Source organism: Trichomycterus rosablanca, chromosome 17 (assembly GCF_030014385.1).
Source record: "Trichomycterus rosablanca isolate fTriRos1 chromosome 17, fTriRos1.hap1, whole genome shotgun sequence".
NCBI classification, from domain to species: Eukaryota; Metazoa; Chordata; class Actinopteri; order Siluriformes; family Trichomycteridae; genus Trichomycterus; species Trichomycterus rosablanca.
The window spans coordinates 12,351,282-12,376,318 of NC_086004.1; the positions used below are offsets into that span (position 1 = coordinate 12,351,282).

At 40.0% G+C, this 25,037-nt stretch overlaps 1 protein-coding gene across 2 annotated transcripts; it reads left to right on the forward strand.

Moving 5' to 3' along the window:
- Positions 1 to 11,305: 11,305 nt before the first annotated feature.
- On the forward strand, positions 11,306 to 23,466 carry samd13 (sterile alpha motif domain containing 13). Of its 2 annotated transcripts, XM_063012321.1 has the most exons (4): positions 11,306 to 11,391; positions 15,800 to 15,842; positions 20,974 to 21,085; positions 22,701 to 23,466. In XM_063012321.1, the coding sequence occupies exons 2-4, from the start codon at positions 15,805 to 15,807 to the stop codon at positions 22,842 to 22,844; spliced, it is 294 nt and encodes a 97-aa protein (XP_062868391.1). In that variant the 5' UTR covers positions 11,306 to 11,391; positions 15,800 to 15,804; the 3' UTR covers positions 22,845 to 23,466. The 2 variants fall into 2 exon arrangements, with proteins under 2 accessions (XP_062868391.1, XP_062868392.1); XM_063012322.1 differs by lacking the exon at positions 11,306 to 11,391 and having other exon boundaries at positions 14,827 to 15,842.
- The last annotated feature ends 1,571 nt before the right edge of the window (positions 23,467 to 25,037 follow it).

The following is a 25,037-nucleotide window of genomic DNA, read 5'->3' on the forward strand; positions in this document are numbered from 1 at the left end:
TCTTTACTGTATTACATGGTATGTGTAATGACTTTGATTTTGTTTTGTTCCCTTCTCCTGGCTGATACATTTCAACATTGATATTCCATTGATGCTTTGTAAGCTCTTGTGGACCATGTCTTTTGAAAAGTGCAGCTAGTAAATGTCAGGAAAATCCTACTAGAAGAGCTGAACATTATATGGGGTTAATCCGAGTCACTTTAATTGATGGCAGCTGTCACTGACTACTATTTAACATCGGTTTGAATGTGATTTCCTTTCTTCCCTCCTGCATAGATTAAAGGTGGAAATAAATCTATTAATTATTTATCTTTTCAGCAAGTACACTTTATAAAAGCCCATATATGTGTGTGAACACCGATCAGCCATAACATTTAAACCACCACCTTGTTTCTACACTCACTGTCCATTTTATCAGCTCCACTTACTCTACATACTTTTTTAGCCTGCATTCACCCTGTTCTTCAATGCTCAGGATCCCCCCAGGGCCACCACAGAGCAGGTATTATTTAGGTGGTGGGTCATTCTCAGCACTGCAGTGACACTGACATGGTGGTGGTGTGTTAGTGTGTGTTGTGCTGGTATGAGCGGATCAGACACAGCTGCGCTCCTGGAGTTTTTAAATACCGTGTCCACTCACTGTCCACTCTATTAGACACTCCTACCTAGTTGGTCCACTTTGTAGATCAGAGACGATCGTTCATATATTGCTGCTGTTTGAGCTGGTCATCTTCCAGACCTTCATCAGTGGTCACGGGGCGCTGCTGGCTGGATATTTTTTTGGTCGGTGGACTATTCTCAGCAAACTCCATCAGCGCTGCTGTGTCTGATCCACTAATACCACCACCATGTCAGTGTCACTGCAGTGCTAAGAATGACCCACCACCCAAATAATACCTGATCTGTGGGGGTCCTGACCATTTTAAAAACAGCGTGAAAGGGGGCTAACAAAGCATGCAGAGAAACAGATGGACCTCCAGGCAGTAATTGTAGACTACAAAGTGCTTCTATTTGGTAAGTGGAGCTGATAAAATGTACGGTGAGTGTAGAAACAAGGAGGTGGTCATAATGTTGTGTTTGATCGGTGTTAGCATACAGTATGGACTACTGTGTATGAATTTTTTACCATCTTCCATTTTTTTATTTAGGTCATTTTATCATTTAATCACAATGCATTTGTAAGTAGTGTGTAACTTCAGGAGGTTTTAAGATCGTGACATTCACATTCAGTATAAAATACTTTGTTGACTGTACTTTCAGCCTTTTAACTGTCTTCATTTCTAATGTCTGCTATCTTTATTCTTTAATTTATAAAAATGTTACATTTTATTTGGTTAACTGGGTGAACTGACATTCCTAAAGATGTATCACTGAAGGATTTTAATCTTTAGTAAAAGTTGAAGTGTTTTATTTTTTGTTGGGTTGTTTTACACTTGACAGCCCTGAAAACGATATTTAAAATAGGAGTATTTCACGTGTCATTGCGGGCGCTAGTATACAACGTATGTGTATTTAGTTTGTATTATTTGCACAATGTCACTTAGAAAGCAACTTGTGTTCCTGCATTATTAGCCCACGTGTGTTTTTAACGAACATGTACACCTCTTCGCTGTAGCATATTTTATGTATCTAATGAAATGTCACTGTAATAAATAAAGAAAAATGCTTTGTATTTTAGTGTTGAAGTTTTTGAATCCTGCTAAAGCTTTTACATTGTATGGATTATTGCTGACCACTGATTCCACCCCTTCACCGCTGGCTGACGACGCCTCTCAACTGACATACGCCCCCTCCGGCACGTACAGACTGCATTTTTCACCTGCACGAGTCAGGTTCATACACTGACGGGCAATGTGTATGGAGGGCCACACCCCCCATCAGCATTATTCCTCAGCCCCGTGCAGGCGCCATCAGTCAGCCAGCAGGGGCTGCAGTCGCACCAGTTATGAGGACCTATGATCCGACTTTTTTACCCCTATGAACAACAGCCAATCGTTGTTCATGCCGCCCAGCCAAGTCGGAAGGCAGAGCTGAGATTCGATAAGATGTATTCGAAACCCCAACTCTGGTGTGCTAGCGTACTTTTTTTTTACCACTGCGCCACCTGAGCGGCTGCTGACTTTTTAAAATTATGTAGACACCCCTTGTAGCTGGTAGATTTGGCTAGTTTTTTTTTTTTTTTACATTTGAACTTAATTCAAATCACCACACAAATTAAATGTAACACAAGGGACATCAGGATAAAGCCAACAATTACTGATTGGATGGATGGAGTGTTACTTGTTTTATTTAAGTGAGTTTTAGATCCCACATGACTGTACAGGTTCCAATCTAATAAATGATCTTTAAAAACTATTACTTTAAACTTAAAAATATAAAAAGTAGAGCCTCTAGTCAAGGATCTTAATCCTTAATCGCCTGCATTGTAACTGGTTACAATTGTAGGTCAACGCCCAGGTGGCGCGGCGGGATATTCCGCTTGCACACCAGCACCGAGTTTCTGAAATCCCCGTTTCGAAACTCGGTGTTGCCACCGGTCGGCTGGGCGCCATCTAGCGGGCATAACTGGCAGTGCCTGTAGCAGATACTAATTGGCCACCGTTTCACAGATGCATACATTTAGGAATGCCAAGAACATGTTCAATAAGGGGTGGCTCGGTGGGTAGCACTGTCGCCTCACAGCAAGAAGGTCCTGGGTTCGATCCCCGGGCGGGGCGGTCCGGGTCCTCTCTGTGTGGAGTTTGCATGTTCTCCCTGTGTCTGCGTGGGTTTTCTTCCGGGAGCTCTGGTGTCCTCCCACAGTCCAAATCGTGCAGTCAGGTTAATTGGAGACACTGAATTGCCCTATAAGTGAATGTGTGTATGTGTGTGTATGTGTGTCTAGTGCCACATCCAGGGTGTTACTGTGTGCCTTGCTCCCATTGAAAAGCTGGGATAGGCTCCAGCACCCCCCCCCCCCTCCCCGTAACCCTAATTGGATAAGAGGTTAAGAAAGTGAGTGAGTGAGTGATGTTCAATAAGTGTAACCACTATAACTTGTTAATGAAATTCATGTAGTGCTGGTTACTCTTTAGTTTAATGACCAGACTGAAACCCTATCATGTTCAAATACAGTTATTTAAATTAAGAAAATAATTTGTAGTTTCGTCTCTAAGGGTCACATGGTGTTCAAAGGTGATTGAGGCATTCAACACCCCTCAGCTTCTTATTTATTCACGATTTCTTTTTTTTTGTGTCTGTGCTATGGATATGCTTCAAAAGAAAACCAATACAAGATAGATTTTTAAAGTAAATTATATTTAGTTAACAATTAGATAAAACAGATGTGCAACAATGTGACATGAATACTATACAGTATAATTTACAGTTTGCTGTAAGGCACCAACTTTAATCACAATTTTATTATCACTATCAAGGCATTCATTTTTGTTACCTTTACCCACTACCCACTTATAAAGCAAATGTAACCTTTATTAAGATGTGCTCTGTCTAACTATTTCTTCAACAATTTTTAAGATACACAGATCAGCCATAACATTAAAACCACCTCCTTGTTTCTACACTCACTGTCGATGTTATCAGCTCCACTTACCATATAGAAGCACTTTGTAGTTCTACAATTACTGACTGTAGTCCATCTGTTTCTCTGCATGCTTTGTTAGCCCCCTTTCATGCTGCTCTTCAATGGTCAGGACCCCCACAGGACCACCACAGAGCAGGTATTATTTGGGTGTTGGATCATTCTCAGCACTGCAGTGACACTGACATGGTGGTGGTGTGTTAGTGTGTGTTGTGCTGGTATGAGTGGATCAGACACAGCAGCGCTCCTGGAGTTTTTAAATACCGTGTCCACTCACTGTCCACTCTATTAGACACTCCTACCTAGTTGGTCCACCTTGTAGATGTAAAGTCAGAGACGATCTCTCATCTATTGCTGCTGTTTGAGTTGGTCATCTTCTAGACCTTCATCAGTGGTCACAGGATGCTGCCCACAGTGACAGTGAGGTGTTTAAAAACTCTGTCAGTTCTGCTGTGTCTGATCCACTCATACCAGCACAACACACACTAACACACCACCACCATGTCAGTGTCACTGCAGTGCTGAGAATGACCCACCACCCAAATGATACCTATTCTCTAGTGGTCCTGTGGGGGTCCTGACAATTGAAGAACAGCATGAAAGGGGGCTAACAAAGCATGCAGAGAAACAGATGGACTACAGTCAGTAATTGTAGAACTGCAAAGTGCTTCTATATGGTAAGTGGAGCTGATAATATGGACAGTGTGTGTAGAAACAAGGAGGTGGTTTTAATGTTAGGACTGAACTGAACTATTAAATCCGTTGTCTGATATACAATCTGGTGCACTGTGTAGGGAACATAAATCCGTTATCTGATATACAATTTAGTGCACTATGTAAGGAACACAAATCATCATCTAGTTATACTTTGTAGTGCACTATGTAGTGAACATGAATGCATTACCTAATACACTATCTAGTGCACTATGTGGGCAACATAAATCCGTGACCTGATATACAATCTAGTGCACTGTGTAGGGAACATAAACCAGTTGTCTAATTCACTATCTAGTGCACTACGTAGGGAACATAAATTCATATCTAAAATACTAGCTAGTGCACTATGTAGGGAACATAAATCCATTATCTGATATACAATTTAGTGCACTATGTAGGGAACCTAAATCCGTTAACTAATACGCTACCTAAAGCATTATGTAAGAAACATAAGTCTATTCTCTAGTACACTAGCTAGTGCACTAAGTAAGGAACATAAATTCTTTTCTAATATACAATCCAGTGCACTATGTAGGGAACATAAATCTATTATCTTTCACACTATCTAGTGCACTATGTAGTACACATTAATGTGTTTGTGACGCGAACAGTTAGCTTAGTAGCTCAGTTAGCAGCACCTAAAAGTTCTGTTATCACCCATATCCTTTTTTTTTTTGGGGGGGGGGTCGAGCTCCGGGGGTACCTCCCTGAAATGAGTTTTTGCAACTTGGGATGTCAGCTGTTAATTTAACTAACTGTAATTAAATAAATAATCTAACGAGTACATAACCGTTACTTTTAAATAGAAAACTACAGGTTCCAGAATGCACCGCGTCTGCACCAGCCGTACACCTGCGATTGGCTAAACACTCTACGTGCGTAGTAGGACTTTGCCGGAAGGAAACTGGGTTTGTGTCAAATATAGCAAAGCTGCAGCAGCGAATATCACTGTTCTGTTCATCTGTGATTCACTTCAGTTCAACGGTACGTTGTTTGTATTTACTGTCATTTTAATGCGTTTATTCTTTAATGTTTTTAATTTAAAGAGTGCACGTACGTGAGTGTCATATTTAATTAAGGTGAGCTGTGTTTCCTACAGTAGCGAATGATATAGAAATAAAGCATTAGAAGCTTAGCCTGCTAACTAACCCTTTTCCTCCTCCTCCTGCCTCCTCCCTCCTCATGTTCTAGTTTACATTTAGATCAAGATAAAGCTGCACTGCAAACCCTCAGAAAGTTCACTTACATAACACGTGGGATTTAATGACCAAACTTAATGTTTAATAAACAAGAAGCTGTTTGTACTGAGCTGTAGTTAGTGATGGGAAATACAGGGGACTGGAAAACTGTCTAAATAATTCATGTTTTTTTTTAAAAGAACTTTTAAACAAACTAAAAAAAGATGGAAAGTTGATAAAGTAGAATAGTTGATAAGGTAAAAACTACAGTAGACCCTTGACTAACGAATTTAATTCACATTTCCCTATTTGTTTAAAAAAAAAAACTGAAATGAAATTTTAATACAAACCCCACATTAAATAAATGAATGAATAATACAAATAAAGAAAGCATTCTCACATAAATAAATTTGTCTGGAAAGTTCCGAACCTGGCATCCCTGTAGTGACGTCAACCGGGCGAGGTGAATAGCGCCAGTGCCCTCTGCTGTTTATATTATATGTATATTTATATCTTACAATTCTGACTGAATACAGTTTGAGCTATGATGGGTTAAGGGCTTTTCTCATGGGCCCAACAGTGGCAACCTGACAGTAGTGAGGCTTGAACCTGCAACCCTCTGATTACTAGTACCTAGTAGGTACCTTAACCACTGAGCTACCGCTGTCTGTGTGTTTAAAGTGAATATCGATTCATTTTACAGTAGACCCTTGACTTACGAATTTAATTGGTTCCGAAGGGCTGTTCTTAAGTTAGTTATTCGTTAGTTAAACCTGTTTTTCCCATAAGAAATCATGTAAATAGAATTAATCCGTGCCAGACCACCCAGACCACCCCCTTACCTAACCTTTCTTATGTCTTAAATGCTCTTTTTCAAGCATCCTCATATAAATTAAGGTAAAAGCTACAGTAGACCCTTGACTAACGAATTTAATTCACATTTCCCTTTTTGTGTAAAAAAACAAACAAACTGAAATGAAGTTTTAAAGCAAACCCCACATTAAATAAATAAATAAATGAAAAATACAAATAAAGAAAGTATCCATCCTCACATAAATACATTTGGCTGGAAAATTCAGAACCTGGCAACCCTGTAGTGACGTCAACCAGAGGTGAATAGCTCCAGTGCCTTCTGCTGTTTATATTATTTTGCTGTATATTTATATTTTCAGCTTTTATCCTCACATAATCCAAAGCGACTTCCAATTCTGACTGAATACAGTTGAAGCTATTGAGGGTTAAGGGCTTTTCTTAGGGGCCCAACGGTGGCAACCTGACAGTAGTGAGGCTTGAACCTGCAACCCTCTGATTACTAGTCCGGTACCTTAACCACTGAGCTACCGCTGTCTGTGTGTTTAAAGTGAATATCGATTCATTATAGATGTAAACCGATTTGAATCGTTACACATGTGAATCGATTTTTAACTGTCTTGTGGTGCGTCGTTACATCCCTATTCAGGACCCAAGTTAATTTTGAACTTGAATTTTATGTGATCAAAAAAAGACAGTTAATGGAGTGTAACGGTTAAAAATGACATATGGAATGAACAGAAAAGCAAGGAAGAAATATGAGGACACTAAACTGAATTTGTTTTTCAGCAAGGAGTTAAAGCATCATTAAGAGTACTTGTAAAATAAAGAAAATGAAGATAATAAGAGAGCATGTAAGCGTATAATGTGTAAGCAGATAATTAAAGACAAGGGGTAAAAAGAGAAATAAGAACAAGAAAGTGAGAAAGAATGGATCTGAATGGGAATGTAAGAAATGGGAGAGGAGCCACGGAGAGAAGAAGCCAATTCACCCCCCTGCATACGACTCCGCTTCAGCTGGAATTCAAGCTAATGAACAAACCATCACTTTGTGTCACAGGAAAAATGTAAATAAAGGTGCTGAGGCGTGAGCAGGCGACTTTCCAATCACCTGTTCAGTCCCTTAGCCTCTCATCTGCACACTATTTAAATTCTTTTTTTTTTATTTACAAACCCCTATTTCTGGAAATGTTGGGACATTTTGTAAAATACAGTAAAACAAGAATCTGTGAGTTTTGTGTATGACCTGTCCTACCCAATTCTACTTTGTAAATCAATTAATAATTACATTGTTTCCTCTAGAATTATTTTTTTAGCAGCGGTGGCAGGCACCCTCAACCCCCCACACACCCACGGCCCCATCCAGTGCAGTGCAAAATAAATTAAATAAAAGTTTGTGTTAAAAATGAACACATTAACCTTGACAGCACTGTATTAAAGCTTAGAATCTAAGCAGGCTCTATTCATTAGGCAGTATGTGCATAAGCAATCCGCTTTGCATAAGCAATCAGCGCGGACCCTGTCGTCATCTGTGGGCGTGTCACAGTGTAGAGGCTGTGAAACCGCTTCTGCGCTGTTCTTTCATATTTTAATTATTCATCTGATTAAATTTTGAGGCGGTAAAAGTGCTCTAGACCAGGGGTCACCAGCCTTTTCCAGACCGAGAGCTACTTCAATGCTACTAAATAATACGAAGGGCTACTTGGTGATACAAACTTCTTGAACAACATAAAGTTGCACGGGTTGCCTTTAATTATTATTATTATTATTATCAATATTCATATATATGAAGAGACTGTCTGATCATGTTAATTTTAATGATTCCTCAGAAAAATGATTAACAACGATTTACCACAGTAGGAAACAGATATATTTCACATGTAATATGTAATATTATTTATCCCTATTAATCTAAATCTGTTTCAATATTTGAAAGTCAGATCTATCACATTTTTGATATTTTGCTAAATATATTTCTTGACAGTTTGTATGAATGAGAACATTTTGATCAAAATCAAACCATTTTTTGTACAAATGATCATTACACTTATTTTGGATTTACTGATCTTTATTATATTTTAATATAAAATAAATATAAAAGGATCTAAAAAAAAAAAAACCAAGGTTTGTACGGGACATTAATTTTGTATACAAAAAATTACATGACATTTATTTTTACTTAAAAATTAATGGAAAATAAATACAAACATTTTTTTTTAATATGGTTTGTAGTATTTAATTTGTTTGTATAAAATAGTTTGACATTGATCCATCAAATCATTACAAGACTTGAATGAATTTATTTCTCTGTAATGAGTGCAGAGTAAATGTTTCCTACGGTTTTTGAAATGTAATATTTTGTCATTTTCAAATCTACATCAATGCACGTCGTGTTACTGATTCAAAAGGTTAATTTTAGACAGAGCTCTGTAGTCACCAGTGCAGTTTAGAACATGCCCTGCGGATGACTCACGTGGGCGACCGATGAATTTGGGCAGTACAGAGCACTTATAATTAGTACAGAGCACTTATAACGAGATGGACCGATCAGCGTTTTTGAGGCCGATTCCGACCGCCGATCACCTTTCAGCGCGATCGGCCGATAGCCGATACCGATCTAGGGTGGGGCTATATGCCACGGCAGGGCAACTTGCAATTTTTAGCGCAAGCAAGACATGAAACATGGTCTAAACTGGTTTATTACCATTTTTAACGAACTCATGTGAAACAGCATATCTTTAACAAAATTAGCAGTAAATATGAACATCTGTAACAACAGCACAAATGCTCACACATCACTCCACATCACTACCAGGAGGTCCTCGACTTACGTCGGAGATCCGTTCCTACGGACGCAACGTAACGCGATTTTTCCCGTGCGAACTTTGTCTCAAACGGCGTACATCGAAACGACGGAACAAGACTTTCTTAATACATTTATAGGAGATGGTGACGTAACCACGAAAGTCCGTATGTCGAGTCCGCCGTAACCCGAGGACTTACCTGTACTCTTTACTTTCTTTAAGTAACACCCACCGTTGATGACGCGCGCTTGGTTCCCAAAAAACTGGTGGAAACGCGGGTTGTAAGACTGACCGCCAGTGAGTGCTTTGGGACGGGGTTAATTGCGGTTTCATGTAATTACATAAATTCTGATGGAGCGGCGGCAATAATTAAGCAGCGGCTGGCCGCCACCGCAAAGTACATGTAGCGGAGACACTGAATTAGGAAACACAATATTTGCGTTCATATAGTGTACTTAATTCAAATTGATAAAACAAATACCTATATCGTTCTAAAGAAAAATGGCATGTCACAAGAAAGTGTTAAAATGTCATAAAATATTAATATTTTCATTTTATTTAGCCATTTATTAGTAAAGATAGTGTGTGAACCTAATTAGGAGGGTTACAAGGATGCAGATGTGTAGAGTTTCAAGTCCACGTTTAATCTACACTTGTAATCTTTATTAAACCTACAGTACAGGCCAAAAGTTTGGACACACCTTCTCATTCCTGTGCTTTCTTTTAATTTTTTTAAATTTTCTACATTGTAGATTAATACTAAAGACATCCAAACTATGAAGGAACACATATGGAATTATGTAGTAAACAAAAAAGTGTTAAACAAACCAGAATATGTTTTATATTTTAGATTCTTCAAAGTAGCCATCTTTTGCTTTAATGACAGATTTGCACACTCTTTGAAATTTTCTCAACCAGCTTTATTAGGTTTCCACCTGGAATGGTTTTCAATGAATGTTTGTGCCTTGTCTAGAGTGAATTTTTGGAATTTGTTGCTTTTTTAATGTGTTTGAGACCATCAGTTGGGTTGTGCAGAGGTAGAGTTGGTAAAATATAAAACATATTCTGGTTTGTTTAACACTTTTTGGTTCACTACATAATTCTTCATAGTTTGGATGTCTTCAGTATTAATCTACAATGTAGAAAATAAAAATAATCAAGAAAAAACATTGAAGAGAAGGTGTGTCCAAACTTTTGGCTGGTGTGTCCAAACTTTTGGCCTGTACTGTACATTAAACATAAATAGCTTAAATACCATATATTTCATGTTGTGTATTTGCAACTGGATGTAAAAAAAAGTTGAGAAAGGGTCGTGTCTACCATACCACTGTGCTACATCACCTTTCCTATTAATTACACTTTTTAATCATCAGGGAACTGAGGAAGCTAATTGTTGTAAACTTGGCAGTGGAATTTTTGCCAATTCTCAATGCTTGAGTTCTGGATTCTTCCGGATTCCCTGCATATTTTCACAACATCATGTATGGTAGGTGGTAAAGGACCTGAATTATTTGGCACCTTGTGCCACTGAGCCTCCGCTAGCACACCAGCGCCGAGATTCTGAACTCCTCGGTTCGAAACTCGGCATTGCGCTGTGGGCATAATTGGCAGTGCCTGCAGCAGACACGTGTTTGTTTATTAGGAGTTTAACGTCATGTTTTCATGACAGGAACGGTAGTTACTCATTACACAAGATTCATCAGTTCACAAGGTTATATCAAACACAGTCATGGATAATTTAGTATCGGAGCACCTGGAGTGAACCCACGCGGAAACGGGGAGAACATGCGAACTCCACACAGAAAGGACCCGGATTGCCCTACCTAGGGATCAAACCCAGGACCTGCTGTGAGGCAACAGTGCTACCCACTGAGCCACCCCCGGTTCTTAAAATGAGTGAGGTGTGTTGCAGGCACCAGCTGGCTTAGAAAAAACTATACTGATCAGTTAAAAAATGCCTTGATTTGCCTTGACATCCCTAATATAAATGTTTGGTTTTTTTAATTGTTACATTTAAAAACTAAAATTCACAGCCAAAATTTAAGTTTGCTTTCTTTTTACTTCTGTTTGTAAATGAACAAAATATAGACTTTGCAAAGGATTGTACATGTGTATGTATTATTTTCGATTATAATTGAATAAATGTCTGATTGCCTTTTTGGGCTGTTTTATTTTTAGACAGTTTTATCCTAAGGAGACACGACTGCTGGGAACACAGAAGAAAATCATGCCAGTGGTGGGCAGAGCGTACGATGAAGTTTGAGACACCCAATGAAAGGTTATATTCAACAGTGACAACCAGGTAATCTATCTATCTATCCATCTATCCATCTATCCATCCATCTATCCATCTATCCATCTATCCAGCCATCCATCCATCCATCGGAGAGTTAGGCACTGATCTTTACTGTCATTGGCCAGTTGGGCGTCTACACAGACATGATTGGTTATGTCTGAGGGGGCTGGGAGTGCTCGAACAGCCTAGCCATTGGTAGGTGCACTTGTCAGTGTGCTCACAGTGCTGGTCCCAAGCCCAGATGAAATACAGAGGGTGTTGTAATTAGAGGCATCATGCCTGACTGTTGGGATAGTATACTCCAGGTCATAAGCCTCTCCTTTCTTGTGCCAGATACACATATGTATACACATATACACATATACTTAATCTATAATAATAATAATATGTTTTATTTATATAGCGCCTTTCACGAAAGATCTGCCACCCATTAAGGACATTTTAGTAAAAGGTATAGGTGCGAGAGGAAACGTACGGGTGTAAGAGCTCTCAAAGGTAAGCTGAGGCCAGACCATGGAGAGCATTATAAGTAAAGAGCAGAATTTTGTACTTAATGTGTGATGTGGTCGGAAATCAGTGTTGACCATGGAACTCTAGTGGTTGGGATATCTTACTCTACAGGGAACACAGTGTAGCTTTTTTTTTCCCTTGCTGCATTGTCAACCTCGCCTTATACACAACATCTGTGTGGCCTAGAATAGGTGCAGACTAGCCCCCATTTTTTACAAGCCAGTCGTGACCCACTTTACTTTTCATTGCTGCTCGTGCAAGTGCCAAAACCAGGCAGCCAGTCACTGATGCAGTCGGGAACGAGGCAGTGATGCCTAGCCTACATACTGTACATTTAACATTTTTGTAGAATGTTAAATTGGTAAACAAGGGCAGCACGGTCACCTCGCAGCAAGGTCCTCCCACAGTCCAAAGACATGCAAGTGAGGTGAATGGGAGATATAAAATTGTCCATGACTGTTTGACATTGAACTTGAAGTAATGAATCTTGTGTAACCTGTAACTACCTGTTTTGTCATGAATGTAACCAGTGTAAAACAACTGCCCAATCTGCAGAATAATGTCATAGAACGTCTGTACTAGGGCTGGCTCGATACCACTAGTTTATGTACGATACCTATACTAATACTGCAAATTGAGTATCTGCCGATACCGATACAAATCCGATACCGTCATTTCTCCTCTCAAACAACTAAGCAGTAATAATACATGTCTCAATGCACCATGGTTAAACCATCTATCTAAATAATAATGCTCAGACTGTGTAACAAATATTCTAAAGGAATAAATACAGAACCTACAACATCACACTTATACAAAACTGCTGTTTTTGTTTTAACTTTTACACACAGAACATTTAGCAGCATTTTTTGCTTGTGTAACAGCACCGTACAAACATTTAAATTTCGTGACACATCTCGCTTTGTGGCGTGTCGTCCAAAGTATCTACAATTGGAAGATGTGGATGTCAATCAAACGCGATGGACCAATTAGAATTGACGCAGAGTTGAGATTTTCCATCAAAGTTCTGTCATTTTTTTTAGATTATTACAAAACCCTGCTGGATTTTGAAGAGGACATATGTGGCTAAACGGGAAACGGTGTAGTTTGTTTTATTTCAGAACAGCCAAGCCAAGAATTCATCAGGGACGACGCATAGACCAGGTCATATACACGAGGTGCCGAATCGGCCACTCCAGAATAACCCACCAACACCTGATAAATGGAGAAACCCCCCCAACTTGTGAAACCTGCCAAACATCTATATCAATAAAACACATCTTGATAGAATGCCCAAAATACACTAAAGAAAGAGAACAAGCACACATGCCAGAAACTATCAAAGAGACTCTCACACAAGACAACACAAGAAGACTTTTAACCTACCTTGCAACCATAAAAATAAAAATGAACATATAATATGGACCAAAATATGAAGACACATACAGTGATGAAAATAAGTATTTGATCCCCTGCTGATTTTGTAAGTTTACCCCCTTACAAAGACTTGAACAGTCTATAATTTTTATGGGAGGTTTATTTTAATAGAGAGAGACAGAATATCAACAAAAAATCCAGAAATAAAACATTAAATAAAAGTTATAAATTAATTTGTATTTAATTAAGGGAAATAAGTATTTGATCCCCTACCAACCAGCAAGAATTCTGACCCCCACAGAGCGGTTATGTGCCCATGAGGCACACAAATTAGTCCTGTCCCTGTATAAAAGACTCCTGTCACAGAATCAGTTTCTTCCGTTCAAATCTCTCGACCACCATGGGCAAGACCAAAGAGCTATCAAAGGACATCAGGGACAAGACTGTAGAAGGATCTCAAGGGAGCTGGGAGCAGAGAAATGCTGGATATGTCCCCAAGAACACCACCCCCACCGGACATTTCTCTGCCTCCAAACACGGCGAGTGGAGTTGATGCCAAAGAGCTCAATTTTGTTCTCATCTGACCATATCACATTCTCCCAAGCTTTCTCTGAATCATTCTGGTGTTCATTGGCAAACTTCAGACGGGCCTGTACATGAGCCTTCTTGAGCAAAGGGACTTTGCGGGCACTGCAGGATCTCAATCCATTACGGCGAAGTGTGTTACTAATGGTTTTCTTGGTGACTGTGCTCCCAGCTCCCTTGAGATCATTGACAAGCTCCTCCCGTGTCATTCTGGACTGACCTCACCTTTCTCAGAATCATTTTTACCCCACCAGGTGAGATCTTGCATGGAGCTCCAGAGTGAGGGTGATTGACTGTGATCTTGTATTTCTTCCATTTTTGAATGATCGCACCAACAGTGGTCTCTTTCTCACCAAGCTTCTTGCTGATGGTCTTGTAACCCATTCCAGCCTTGTGCAGGTCTACAATCTTGTCCCTGACGTCCTTTGATAGCTCTTTGGTCTTGCCCATGGTGGTCGAGAGATTTGAACGGAAGAAACTGATTCTGTGACAGGAGTCTTTTATACAGGGACAGGACTAATTTGTGTGCCTCATGGGCACATAACCGGTCTGTGGGGGTCAGAATTCTTGCTGGTTGGTAGGGGATCAAATACTTATTTCCCTTAATTAAATACAAATTAATTTATAACTTTTATTTAATGTTTTTTTTTCTGGATTTTTTGTTGATATTCTGTCTCTGTTCAAATAAACCTTCCATAAAAATTATAGACTGTTCAAGTCTTTGTAAGGGGGTAAACTTACAAAATCAGCAGGGGATCAAAGACTTTTTTCCCCCCACTGTACATAATACCTATTACTGCCATTAACACCAAAGTGTTAAACATGGTGTTAAAACTTAAATAAATAAATACAATTATTTCATAACTTTAATGGGTTAATCGTTGAGGATGTGAGAGATCTCCAAGCAGGATAGGTTTTCTTTATCTCAGGTGAGTGATTTATCATTTATAAAGCCATTTTTATCGTGTTTTTAGTTGTGGCAGTAAAAGTGCTAGAAAAGTTTTAAGTAGATCAGTGCGTTTTCATTTCTGAATGGCTGTTGCGGATGAGTTGTAGATCAGTGGCACATGTTAATAATGTCATCAAGATGCACCTTGTTACGACAGTTGAAGAGTTGGCTAGCAATAAACAGCACTCTCTAGGAACGTATCTTCGTGTGTTATTTGCTTTACACACAAACAATGGCCTTATTTACATTGTGTTATTTACATTAAGCAACGGTATCAGATCGGATTACATGTTTTTTTCCTTTCGATATCCGATCCAGTGATTTGGGCCATTATCGGACCGATACAGAGTATCGGATCAGTGCCAGCCCTAGTCTGTACTTATTGTGACGTGAAAACATTAACAAAACAATTTGACCATGAGTGTCTGCACTTTTGCAATAGACTGTTTATGTAAATAATAGCACAAGTCGGTTCTCATTTCTTACCAATGCTTAGTCTTTGAATTGCCACCTGAATCCTTCTACAACTGCTGATTTATCATGTTGCTAAGCAACTGTGTGCTGTTAGTGTGGAAAAATGGAGCATTTGTGTTTAGGCTCATCATGAACCTCATCTATAGATTGCAAAGACCAGAGACATATATGGGAGATTTATTTCCATGACAGTTCCATGCTTAAAGTTTAATGATGTATTTTCTAGTCTTTTTCTAGCATTGTTGCTTAGTTACCCTGTTATGTGCAGCTAATGATGTAGACTACACCCAAATTATTTTAACTATAAAGACTTTCTATACATAAGTGCCACTAAATACAGCTTTTGGGTTATGATTGATTATTTTGATTCAGATTGATGTCTTATGGCTTGATTTGAGTCATTAGTTGTCAGGGAAGAGCATGGCATGGCATGCATCACAAGTCCTGGAACTCGGACAAAGACACACTGTTGGGTTTGAGCTTTGGCAGCTTCTTAATGGGCTGTTTGTGTCTTTCTAGCTGTCATGGAAACCAAGGAGAATGGCTCGATGGAAACCAAAAGGTATGTATTAAACCGTTTTTCCTTTTCCACCACATTGCCTCATTAGATGCATCTTTTCTTGGTTTTGGTTTTTATTTCCCTTGGTATCCAAATTTTGACCCCCCCCCCCCCCCCCCCCCTTAAACAAAGAAAATAAGTTGGGTTCCTACATGATTAAACCATTAGGAACGGTTCGGCCATGTGGATCAGCAGTTCGTCCGGCGCAAGAAAGTGGATGCTTATGACCAGAAGAATACTACCATCACGGTTAAGCTTAGCAGTGTATCAGTGATAATGTGGGGATGTTTTTCTGCTAAAGGAATTGAGACTGTCATCATGGCTTCACAGAAAATACCAAGACATTTTGAGGACAAATGTCATGGCTTCTGTGGTGAAATTGAACCTTGGTGATAGTTTGACTTTTCAGCAGGACGATGAGCTTGGTTGAGAATCAGTGCTGGAATATCCTGGAGTTGCCTTCTAAGTCTCCAGATTTACAGCTGCAAATCCCAAATGTAAATTTTGTAGTCGAGGGCTTCATTAGTTGCATCTGGAGTGCTTGAGATAAAACACATCACTTACGTGGACTGGCAAGCAGTCAGCAAGGGCACTGAACGTTCCTAAAGATACAGTTAAAAGCATAGTTTGCTGGTTTAAAGTTAAAGAAACACTAGCTACCTGGACGTGGCAGAAAGAGGACACCATTACCCGCTGCCACCAGATTCCTGAGGATGCAGGTGGTCAAAAACCCTCAAGTAAATGCAAAAGACCTGCTGCAAGATCTGGAGCAGGCAAGGAGGTTTCAACCTGTACAGTAAGGTGCACACTATACGCTGAAGCAGGGGCGGCTCGTTCCTTAGGGCGATCGGGCGACGCACCACCATTTTTCTATCATAGCTGTGACCGTTCTGGACAGTCTCTTGCCTCTGAATATCGTCCAATCAGCGTCGAGTTGTGTTCTGTACAGTACCGCCCCTTTTGGGGCAATTTCAGTCTGACTGAAAATAGCCCCGGAATGCTCTCATAGACTCTCATATTAAGGCTCTTTTTTTTTCGAACTGCAGGCGCTGCAATACATTCTGAATGAGTTCCAGGAGGGCTCGCACTTACGTGCTTGCGTCACACGTAACCTGGTGTCGCGATCTCGTCACTGTGACGACCATCACCTCAGTTCGGAGCAACTCCATCGTGTCATTAATGCCATTCAGTCATCGTAGTAATCAGGATAAATTAGCAACTTAAGAATTAGGGCCACCCAGACCAAATTTAAACATCAAGCAAGTATCTACAAAGGGGGAGATCATATAAGTTACAAGTAAATTACAAGTAAGTAATGTAAGTAAGTAATGTAATTTTTAAATTGTGAATTGTGATTGCACTTCTTGTATCTCCTAAATTGTTAAATTGTACTTCTTTATTCATTGCACATCAGCCCCGATGCCAATTTTTATTCTGGATCTGCTGCACCTAAACATTTATTTATTTATTTTTTATTATTATTTATTTTATTTAACCTTTATTTAACCAGGCAAGTCATTAAGAACTGCTTCTTATTTACAATGGTGGCCTGGCAAAAGGCAAAGCCTCTTGAGGAACAATCATACAAACAAATTTACATAAGACACTGAAAACAAACAACGATGATCACAATACAATAACACATAGTTGAATCATCCAGCAATAGTATAAAAGAAAAATCAATTTGTCATACAGCTGCATGTATCTCTTAAGATATCTGTAATTTGTTTTTTAAAAGATGTCTTAGAAATAAATGTATCCAGCCTTAGAGTTTCTTGCAGTTTGTTCCAGTCTATGGCTGCAGCCACTTGAAATGATGACTGACCAAAAATGGTGTTCGTTTTAGGAACCTTCAGTGAAATACGATGAGCAGCGCGAGTATAATAAACTGAAGATGAGGTTTGCAATAAATGACACAAATAGGGAGGAGACAAACCAAGCAGGGTTTTGTATATGAGCATAAACCAATGAATAGCACGACGAGTGTGTAAAGATGGCCAGTTCACAGTAGAATAAAGGGTTTTTTTATGGAGCATTTATCGCAAACCGAATGGCGGAGTGATAAAGTACGTCAAGTTTCAGAAGATCACTTTTTCGAGCTGACCTGTATATAACATCACCAAAATCTAACAAGGGGAGGATGGTCATTTGTACAAGTTTCAGTTTAGCAGATCGACTTAGAGAGGCCCGCATTCTATACAGAGAGCCTATTTTTGATCTAACCTTAGATTGTAATTTACTAATGTGATATGAAAATGTCAGTGTGCTATCTAGCCATATGCCCAAATATTTATACTCAGAGACCTGACTTAAAGTAGCCCCATCGACAGTGATGATGTCATGGACTGCTTGGTGAATCGAACCTCTTTTGCCAAACCACATAACCTTAGTCTTGGTGGTATTTAACACAAGATCCAAATTAGAAAAGGCCTATTGGACCATCAAAAAGCTATTCTGGAGCGATGAAAATACTGCCTCCGGAGATGGACCAGTAGAATACAGAACTGTATTGTCCACATAAAGATGGATTAATGTGTCTTTAACTTTTATTTGTCTGCAAATAAAATGCTATCTGATGAAGACTGAATTAAATTGTTAGTGTGAAGGCTTTACTAATTTATTTTGGGATTAATGGTAAAGCTGGTCTCTCTCCATGTTCAAAGTTATTTGTGAGGGCAAACTGACAGATGACTTAAGATGTTCATTATTTAAGCTTTAATTAACCCATTGAATGGGTCACCTTGGCCATTATCGCAACAATTGCCCCCCCCTTCCCGAGAGATTTGGCAGGAGTCGCCACTGCGCTGAAGGTCTCCATCTCCAAACTCCAAGATGTACACCTCTGCTGACCCAAAAGCACAGGAATAATCGCCTCCAGTATGCTCCAATACATAAGCCACAGAGTTCAAAGCTGGAACTCTTTGGGCCTACATATCAGCTGTATGTCTGGAGAAGAAAGAATGCAACATATGCCAAAAAGATGCTCTGGTAATTGTTTGCGTCCTCTGACACTGGAAACCTACAGCATGTGGAGGGCAAACTGGATTCAATCAAGTATCAGGAAATCCTAGGAGAAAATGCTTTCTGTGACAAAGCTGAAACTTGGGCGTCATTGGACCTTCCAGCAGGACAGTGATCCCAAGCCAACCTCAAAGTCCGCCAAGGCTTGGTTTCAGTAGAAGTCCTTGAAGATTCTGGAGAAGCCGTCACCAGACTGGAACCCTATAGAAAATGCTTGGTGAGATTTGGAGGCGGTGACAGCCCAGGTATGGATAGACTGGATAGAAGTAAGAGGGTTGCATCAGAAAATGCATTCGGTGTAAAAACTGTGCCAAGTCTGGTATGTGGACCAGATCTCCTGTGGTTACCCCTATATACGGGGGCAGCTGAAAGAAAAAAACACATAATAAAAATACATGCCAATCTTAAAAAGCCAAACTAGAGGGCTGTGTCTCAATCCACATACAAAATCCTACAAAGTCTGCTCATAATAGTAGCCTCGTCATTGGTCAAAATCAAATTTAGCAGTCTTACATATTGCAGTACTGTATATATTATGTAGAAGTGACACATGGTCACCAGACGCTTCTTTTCACCTGCCAGAGATGGGTTCTTACAGAGAGCAGTAACTCTTAACTGCTATTCTTGAATCAACCCTCTCGTGCAGGCACCACAACCAGTCAGCAGAGGTTGCAATTGTAGCAGCAATAAGAAACTAGTGATGGGAATTTCGGCTCCTTTTAGAGAGCCGGTTCTTTTGGCTCGGCTCACTGAAAAGAGCCGGCTCTTTCGGCTCCCAAGTGGCTCCTTAGATTTTTTTGTTGCTTAAATTAATTTATTACCAAATTACATGTGAAATGAATTACTAATGTAAAAAAACATTGTATCAAATGTTTATTATTTAAATTGCTTTATTTATATACTCAACATGGAACAGAGTGCTCCGACAATAAATGATAAAATACAAAAACAAAGACCCATCTCAATTAGATAAAAAGGTCTGATTGTGTATATTATTTGTACATTTGCATCTAGAGTGGGACGGCATGGTGGCTAAGTGGTTGGCACTGTCGCCTCACAGCAAGAAGGTCCTGGGTTCGATCCCCAGGTGAAGAGCCCGGGTCCTTTCTGTGTGGAGTTTGCATGTCTTTCCCATGTCTGTGTGGGTTTCCTCCGGGTGCTCCGATTTCCTCCCACAGTCCAAAGACATGCAAGTGAGGTGAATGTTCCTGTCATGAATGTAACCAAAGTGTAAAACATGACGTTAAAATCCTAATAAACAAAACAAAATAAACAAGCATCTAGAGTGAAACACCACAACATCAACGAAGCATCACTCACACTCAACAAAATATAAATGAAAATGTGCAAAACAAAAAGAAAATCCAGGTGAAAGGTGTGACGGTATTTGTAAGTATTTAGTGAAGATTGGCATTCAGAAAAACCAAGGAGCTCATCTTTGATGGGTTGATCTTGTTTCTCCTTTCTGTTATGATCTGCCCTGTTAAAAAAGATTCTCTCTGAGGGGACAGATACACAGTCTGTGTGCCATCACATGTATAAGATGTGGGTAGACTGAACACTTGGTCTCCCACCAGCTCAGTGGGTCTGAACTTCTCTGTAAAAGGGGCTTCTCGTGTCCAAACTTTACTATGTTTCCTCTCACTCATTTTCCTCACCTTTCCAGTGTTTAATGTCTGGCTGTGTAAAGCGCTGAGTTCTCTCTCTCTCTCTCTCTCTCTCCCTCCCTCCTGTTCGTGTGCACGCTGTCTGTGTGTGCGTGTGTGTGTGTGTAACCCCTCCCCTCCTGCTCAGTGTAAACACACAAACGCCACCACGTATCTTGACCAATCACGTGCGGTTTTGACAGAAATATTAACCCCCGGAAAAAAACGAATCGGCTCCCAATCAGGAGCCGGATCCCGTCGTTCACTATAAAGAGCCGGCTCTTAGAGCCGGATCGTTCGCGACCGACCCATCACTATAAGAAACCCATTCTACCATTTTCTTCCATAGTTGAAGCCAGATGTGCCCATGTGAACGCTAAGCCAGCTCGATAGCACAGCTGAGATCCAGGCTAGTGCATTAGACCCATGTGGTAACACAGAATTGAATTTATGTTGTTTTTTAACAGTACGGTGGAGAATGGGCAACTTCCCGATCCTGCTCACTGGGCTGTAGCCGACGTTGTCAATTATTTCAAAGCTACTGGATTTGAAGAGCAGGCCACTGCTTTCCAGGATCAGGTAAAGATGTTTTTTTGTTTCTTTTTTCCCAATTTTCCTCCTAATTTAGTCATATCCGAGTGCCCGATCACATTCCACCTGATCGAGGAGGGCTGTGACTAACACCCCTCCCCTCCAACACGTGTATAGCAGCTGATCGCTTCTTATTACCTGGATGAAGCGGGTTCAGACAGGTGTCTGAACTGTGGACGGAGAGTCTTACACTGATCTCCATGATCCCCCGTCTCTGTGCAGGTGCCATCGATCTGCCAGTAGAGGTCATAATTGCAGCAGTTATGAGGAACCCCCTCCAATAATCCCACCCTCAGACAAGCCAGTCATTGTCCATATAGGCACTTGACCTTCCAGTAGCAGAGCTGAGATTTGAACATGCAAGTTCTAGGATGATGATTCTTGTTTTTGTTGCGTTTTAAAAAATGTCCCATTATTTTTGGAAATAGGGTTTGTACTTGTGGAGCAGAGGTGAGCATTTGTCTCGATGCTGCTTTATGAGGTACCAAAAGTATAAGAATATGACTTCAGTCTAAATATGACAGTGAAAGCCTAGTGGGTAGAGCTTTGGACTATCAATCAGAAGGTTGTGGGTTGGAACCCCAGCACTTCCATGCTGCCATTTTTAGGTTTTTGAGCAAGACACTTAACCCTGTCAGCTTCATTCCATGTACCATTGAACACAAGTGCAAACAATACACCGATCAGCCATAACATTACAACCACCTCCTTGTTTCTACACACACTGTCCATTTTATCAGCTCCACTTTGTAGTTCTACAATTACTGACTGTAGTCCATCTGTTTCTCTAGATACTTTTTTAACCTCCTTTTACTCTGTTCCTTAATGGTCAGGACCCCCACAGAGCAGGTATTATTTAGGTGGTGGATCATTCTCAGCACTGTAGTGACACAGACATGGTGGTGGTGTGTTAGTGTGTGTTGTGCTGGTATGAGTGGATCAGACACAGCAATGCTGATAGAGTTTTTAAACACCTCACTGTCACTGCTGGATAGAGAATAGTCCACCAACAACAGCACCTTGGCAGCGTCCTGTGACCACTGGTGAAGGTCTAGAAGATGACCAACTCAAACAGCAGCAATAGATGAGTGATCGTCTCTGACTTTACATCTACAAGGTGGATCAACTAGGTAGGAGTGTCTAATAGAGTGGACAGTGAGTGGACACAGTATTTAAAAACTCCACTCATACCAGCACAACACACACTAACACACCACCACCATGTCAGTGTCACTGCAGTGCTGAGAATGATCCACGACCCAAATAATACCTGCTCTGTGGTGGTCCTGTGGGGGTCCTGACCATTGAAGAACAGCATGAAAGCAGGCTAACAAAGCGTGCAGAGAAACAGATGGACTACAGTCAGTAATTGTAGAACTACAAAGTGCTCCTATGTGGTAAGTGGAGCTGATAAAATGGACAGTGAGTGTAGAAACAAGATATAGACATATCGTTTTTTCCTGTATAGTTGTAAGTTGTCATACTACTAACTTGAATGTCCCCCATGGGGCTTATCGTAGTCTCATGTTCATGCTGATTGAATAGATGGATTATTATGATAGTTTTACTTTAAAATTCCTACCTTGCATTTTTCCTACTGCAGGAAATTGATGGCAAATCTCTCTTGCTCATGACTCGCAACGACGTTCTGACCGGACTCTCGATAAAACTGGGCCCTGCACTCAAAATCTACGAGTTCCACGTGAAGCCGCTTCAGACCCAGCACTTAAAAAGCAACGCCTCGTAGCACCGAGGACATCCGGCAGCTTGGAAGACAATCACGCCATGGAACAGCAGGGTAATCTAATCTGAGACTAAAGATAAGGCCGAGTCCTGGCATGTATTTGATGCGTCCTTTCGGGCAAAAAAAAGGACTGTAATGTGAATTTCTCCTTCTCAGTTTGATTTAGGTCTTGATTTGTGTTTGATGCATTTGACTTGTGTTTTGACTGAAATCCCAAGATCCTTCGCAAACATGTACAGATGTCAGAATGTTCAATATTGTTTGAGATTTTTTAAGCTTTTACTGTAAGAAATAATGCGCGAGAGTGTCTGACACTAAGGTTGTGAACACTACTATGGAAGGTATTGTCTAGCTAAGACATGAATTACGTTTTCAAAGCTTTTATGGAACATGAATTCATTATTGTGTTATTGAGCTGTACATTGTGCAAAAATATGTTGGAGGGTGCTAATTTATTTTGCTTTTGCTTTTTTTCTTGAACGACTGAAAATGCATACAACCTGATGTCAAGTCTGGTTGTAAAAACTAACAATAGTTCAGCTGTATTTGTTTTTTATTGAGGTTTTATTCACATATACTCACTCACTTTTGAAATGGTAGCTTTAGGCCGGTTTAAAAATTAAACCGAACTATTTTTGTGTTCATTTTAGTGCATTTCGCTTGAACAAGCTATAGATATTGAGACATGGATAACCACTTACTGACTTCAGGACACATAGGGCGTATGGAATTCTACCGAATCTATAAGAATGTATGATGAATTTCATGATGGCCATGTGCTACCAATGCTTCACGAGTGTGAGATGTCGCTGGACCTACATTAGACATTCTGTATCCACAGAACTTCCTGCTGTACACACCTGATCCTCTGGTACCATCTTCATTTTGTAATACGAGGGATCTTCAAAAAGTTTCCACACTTTTATATTTTCGTTGGAAGTGGTGAGGGTGGGAGGAGTAGTAAGTGGGCGTGTCCGAGAGACTGAGAGACTGAGAGAGAGCTTATAGTCCGGATTTAGCGCCATCTGATTTCCATTTCTTTAGACCGCTCGAAAAAGCTTTAAGGGAAAGAAGATTTTCATGTGATGTAGGTGAATGCAAGTGATGCAAATTGTTTTTGAAAAAAGGTGCAGAAGCTTTTAAAAAAAAAAAATATATATATATATATATATATATATATATATATATATATATATATATATATATATATATACAGTATATGGTGAGTCAAAAGTCTCAGGACACTCTTTTATTTGTGTATGCTGAGGAAATCCACAACAAACACCACCTTCAGCACCGCATCATGGAGGCTTGTGACAGCATTCAGCACCAGGGACAACACATTGAACACGTCAAATAGCTGTGCATGACAGGGAACGTTCCCAGTTGTTGTTGCAACTTTCTGTGTTGATGACTTTTGAACCACATGGAATATTGCAAATTCTGGTCTTCTTTGATATGCTACATGACCACCTTCCCATTGGAAAAACTTGCCCTTGATCCAATATGGCGGCTTTCAAGATGGCGGTCATGCTCCGGATATAGCCTAAAAGATAGGCCCCCTCACCCATTACTTGCTGAGGTTTTCAGATGTCATTTTCCCTTTCGTTTCTGAAATAAGTGTCCTGAGACTTTTGACTCACCCTGTATAAATGTATATGTGTGTATGTATGTGTATATATATATATATATATTTATACAGTATATAATTTTTTTATTTTTATTATTAATTTCTTTATTTTTGCCGATCCCCGTTCTGATTGAGGAGGACGAAGCTAACCCACGCCCCCTCCGACACGTGGGCAGCAGCCGTATGCATTTTGTCACCTACACTATGACGAGTGCAATACGGCTCAGCACTGTGTACGGAGAGACACACCCTGACAGCACTCTTTTTCCCGTCTCTGTGCAGGCGCCATTAATCAGCTAACAGAGGTCGTAATTGCAGTAGTTCAGAGAGAGTCCCTATCAGGCTTTCAATATCCCACCCCTATCTGAACAACAGGCCAATCGTTGTTCATGTGGGTGCTCAGATTTTTTTAAATAATAACTGTGAATACATGAAGTAATTTAAAATTAAAAACTAACAATAGATATTTTTTTTAATTATTTTCCCCATTTTCACTTTCAAGCACTTCCATGTCAGGGTAGAACCCCAACATTGAAAATACCCACTGCCATGTGATTTAAAAACGT

What these genes read in the sequence shown, in the direction of transcription:
- samd13 (XM_063012321.1), top strand. Translation starts at nt 15,805, where the DNA reads ATGGAAACCAAGGAGAATGGCTCGATGGAAACCAAAAG. An exon ending in GGCTCGATGGAAACCAAAAG is followed by an intron (nt 15,843 to 20,973) that starts GTATGTATTAAA and finishes GTTTTTTAACAG; the next exon opens with TACGGTGGAGAATGGGCAAC. An exon ending in CCACTGCTTTCCAGGATCAG is followed by an intron (nt 21,086 to 22,700) that starts GTAAAGATGTTT and finishes TTCCTACTGCAG; the next exon opens with GAAATTGATGGCAAATCTCT.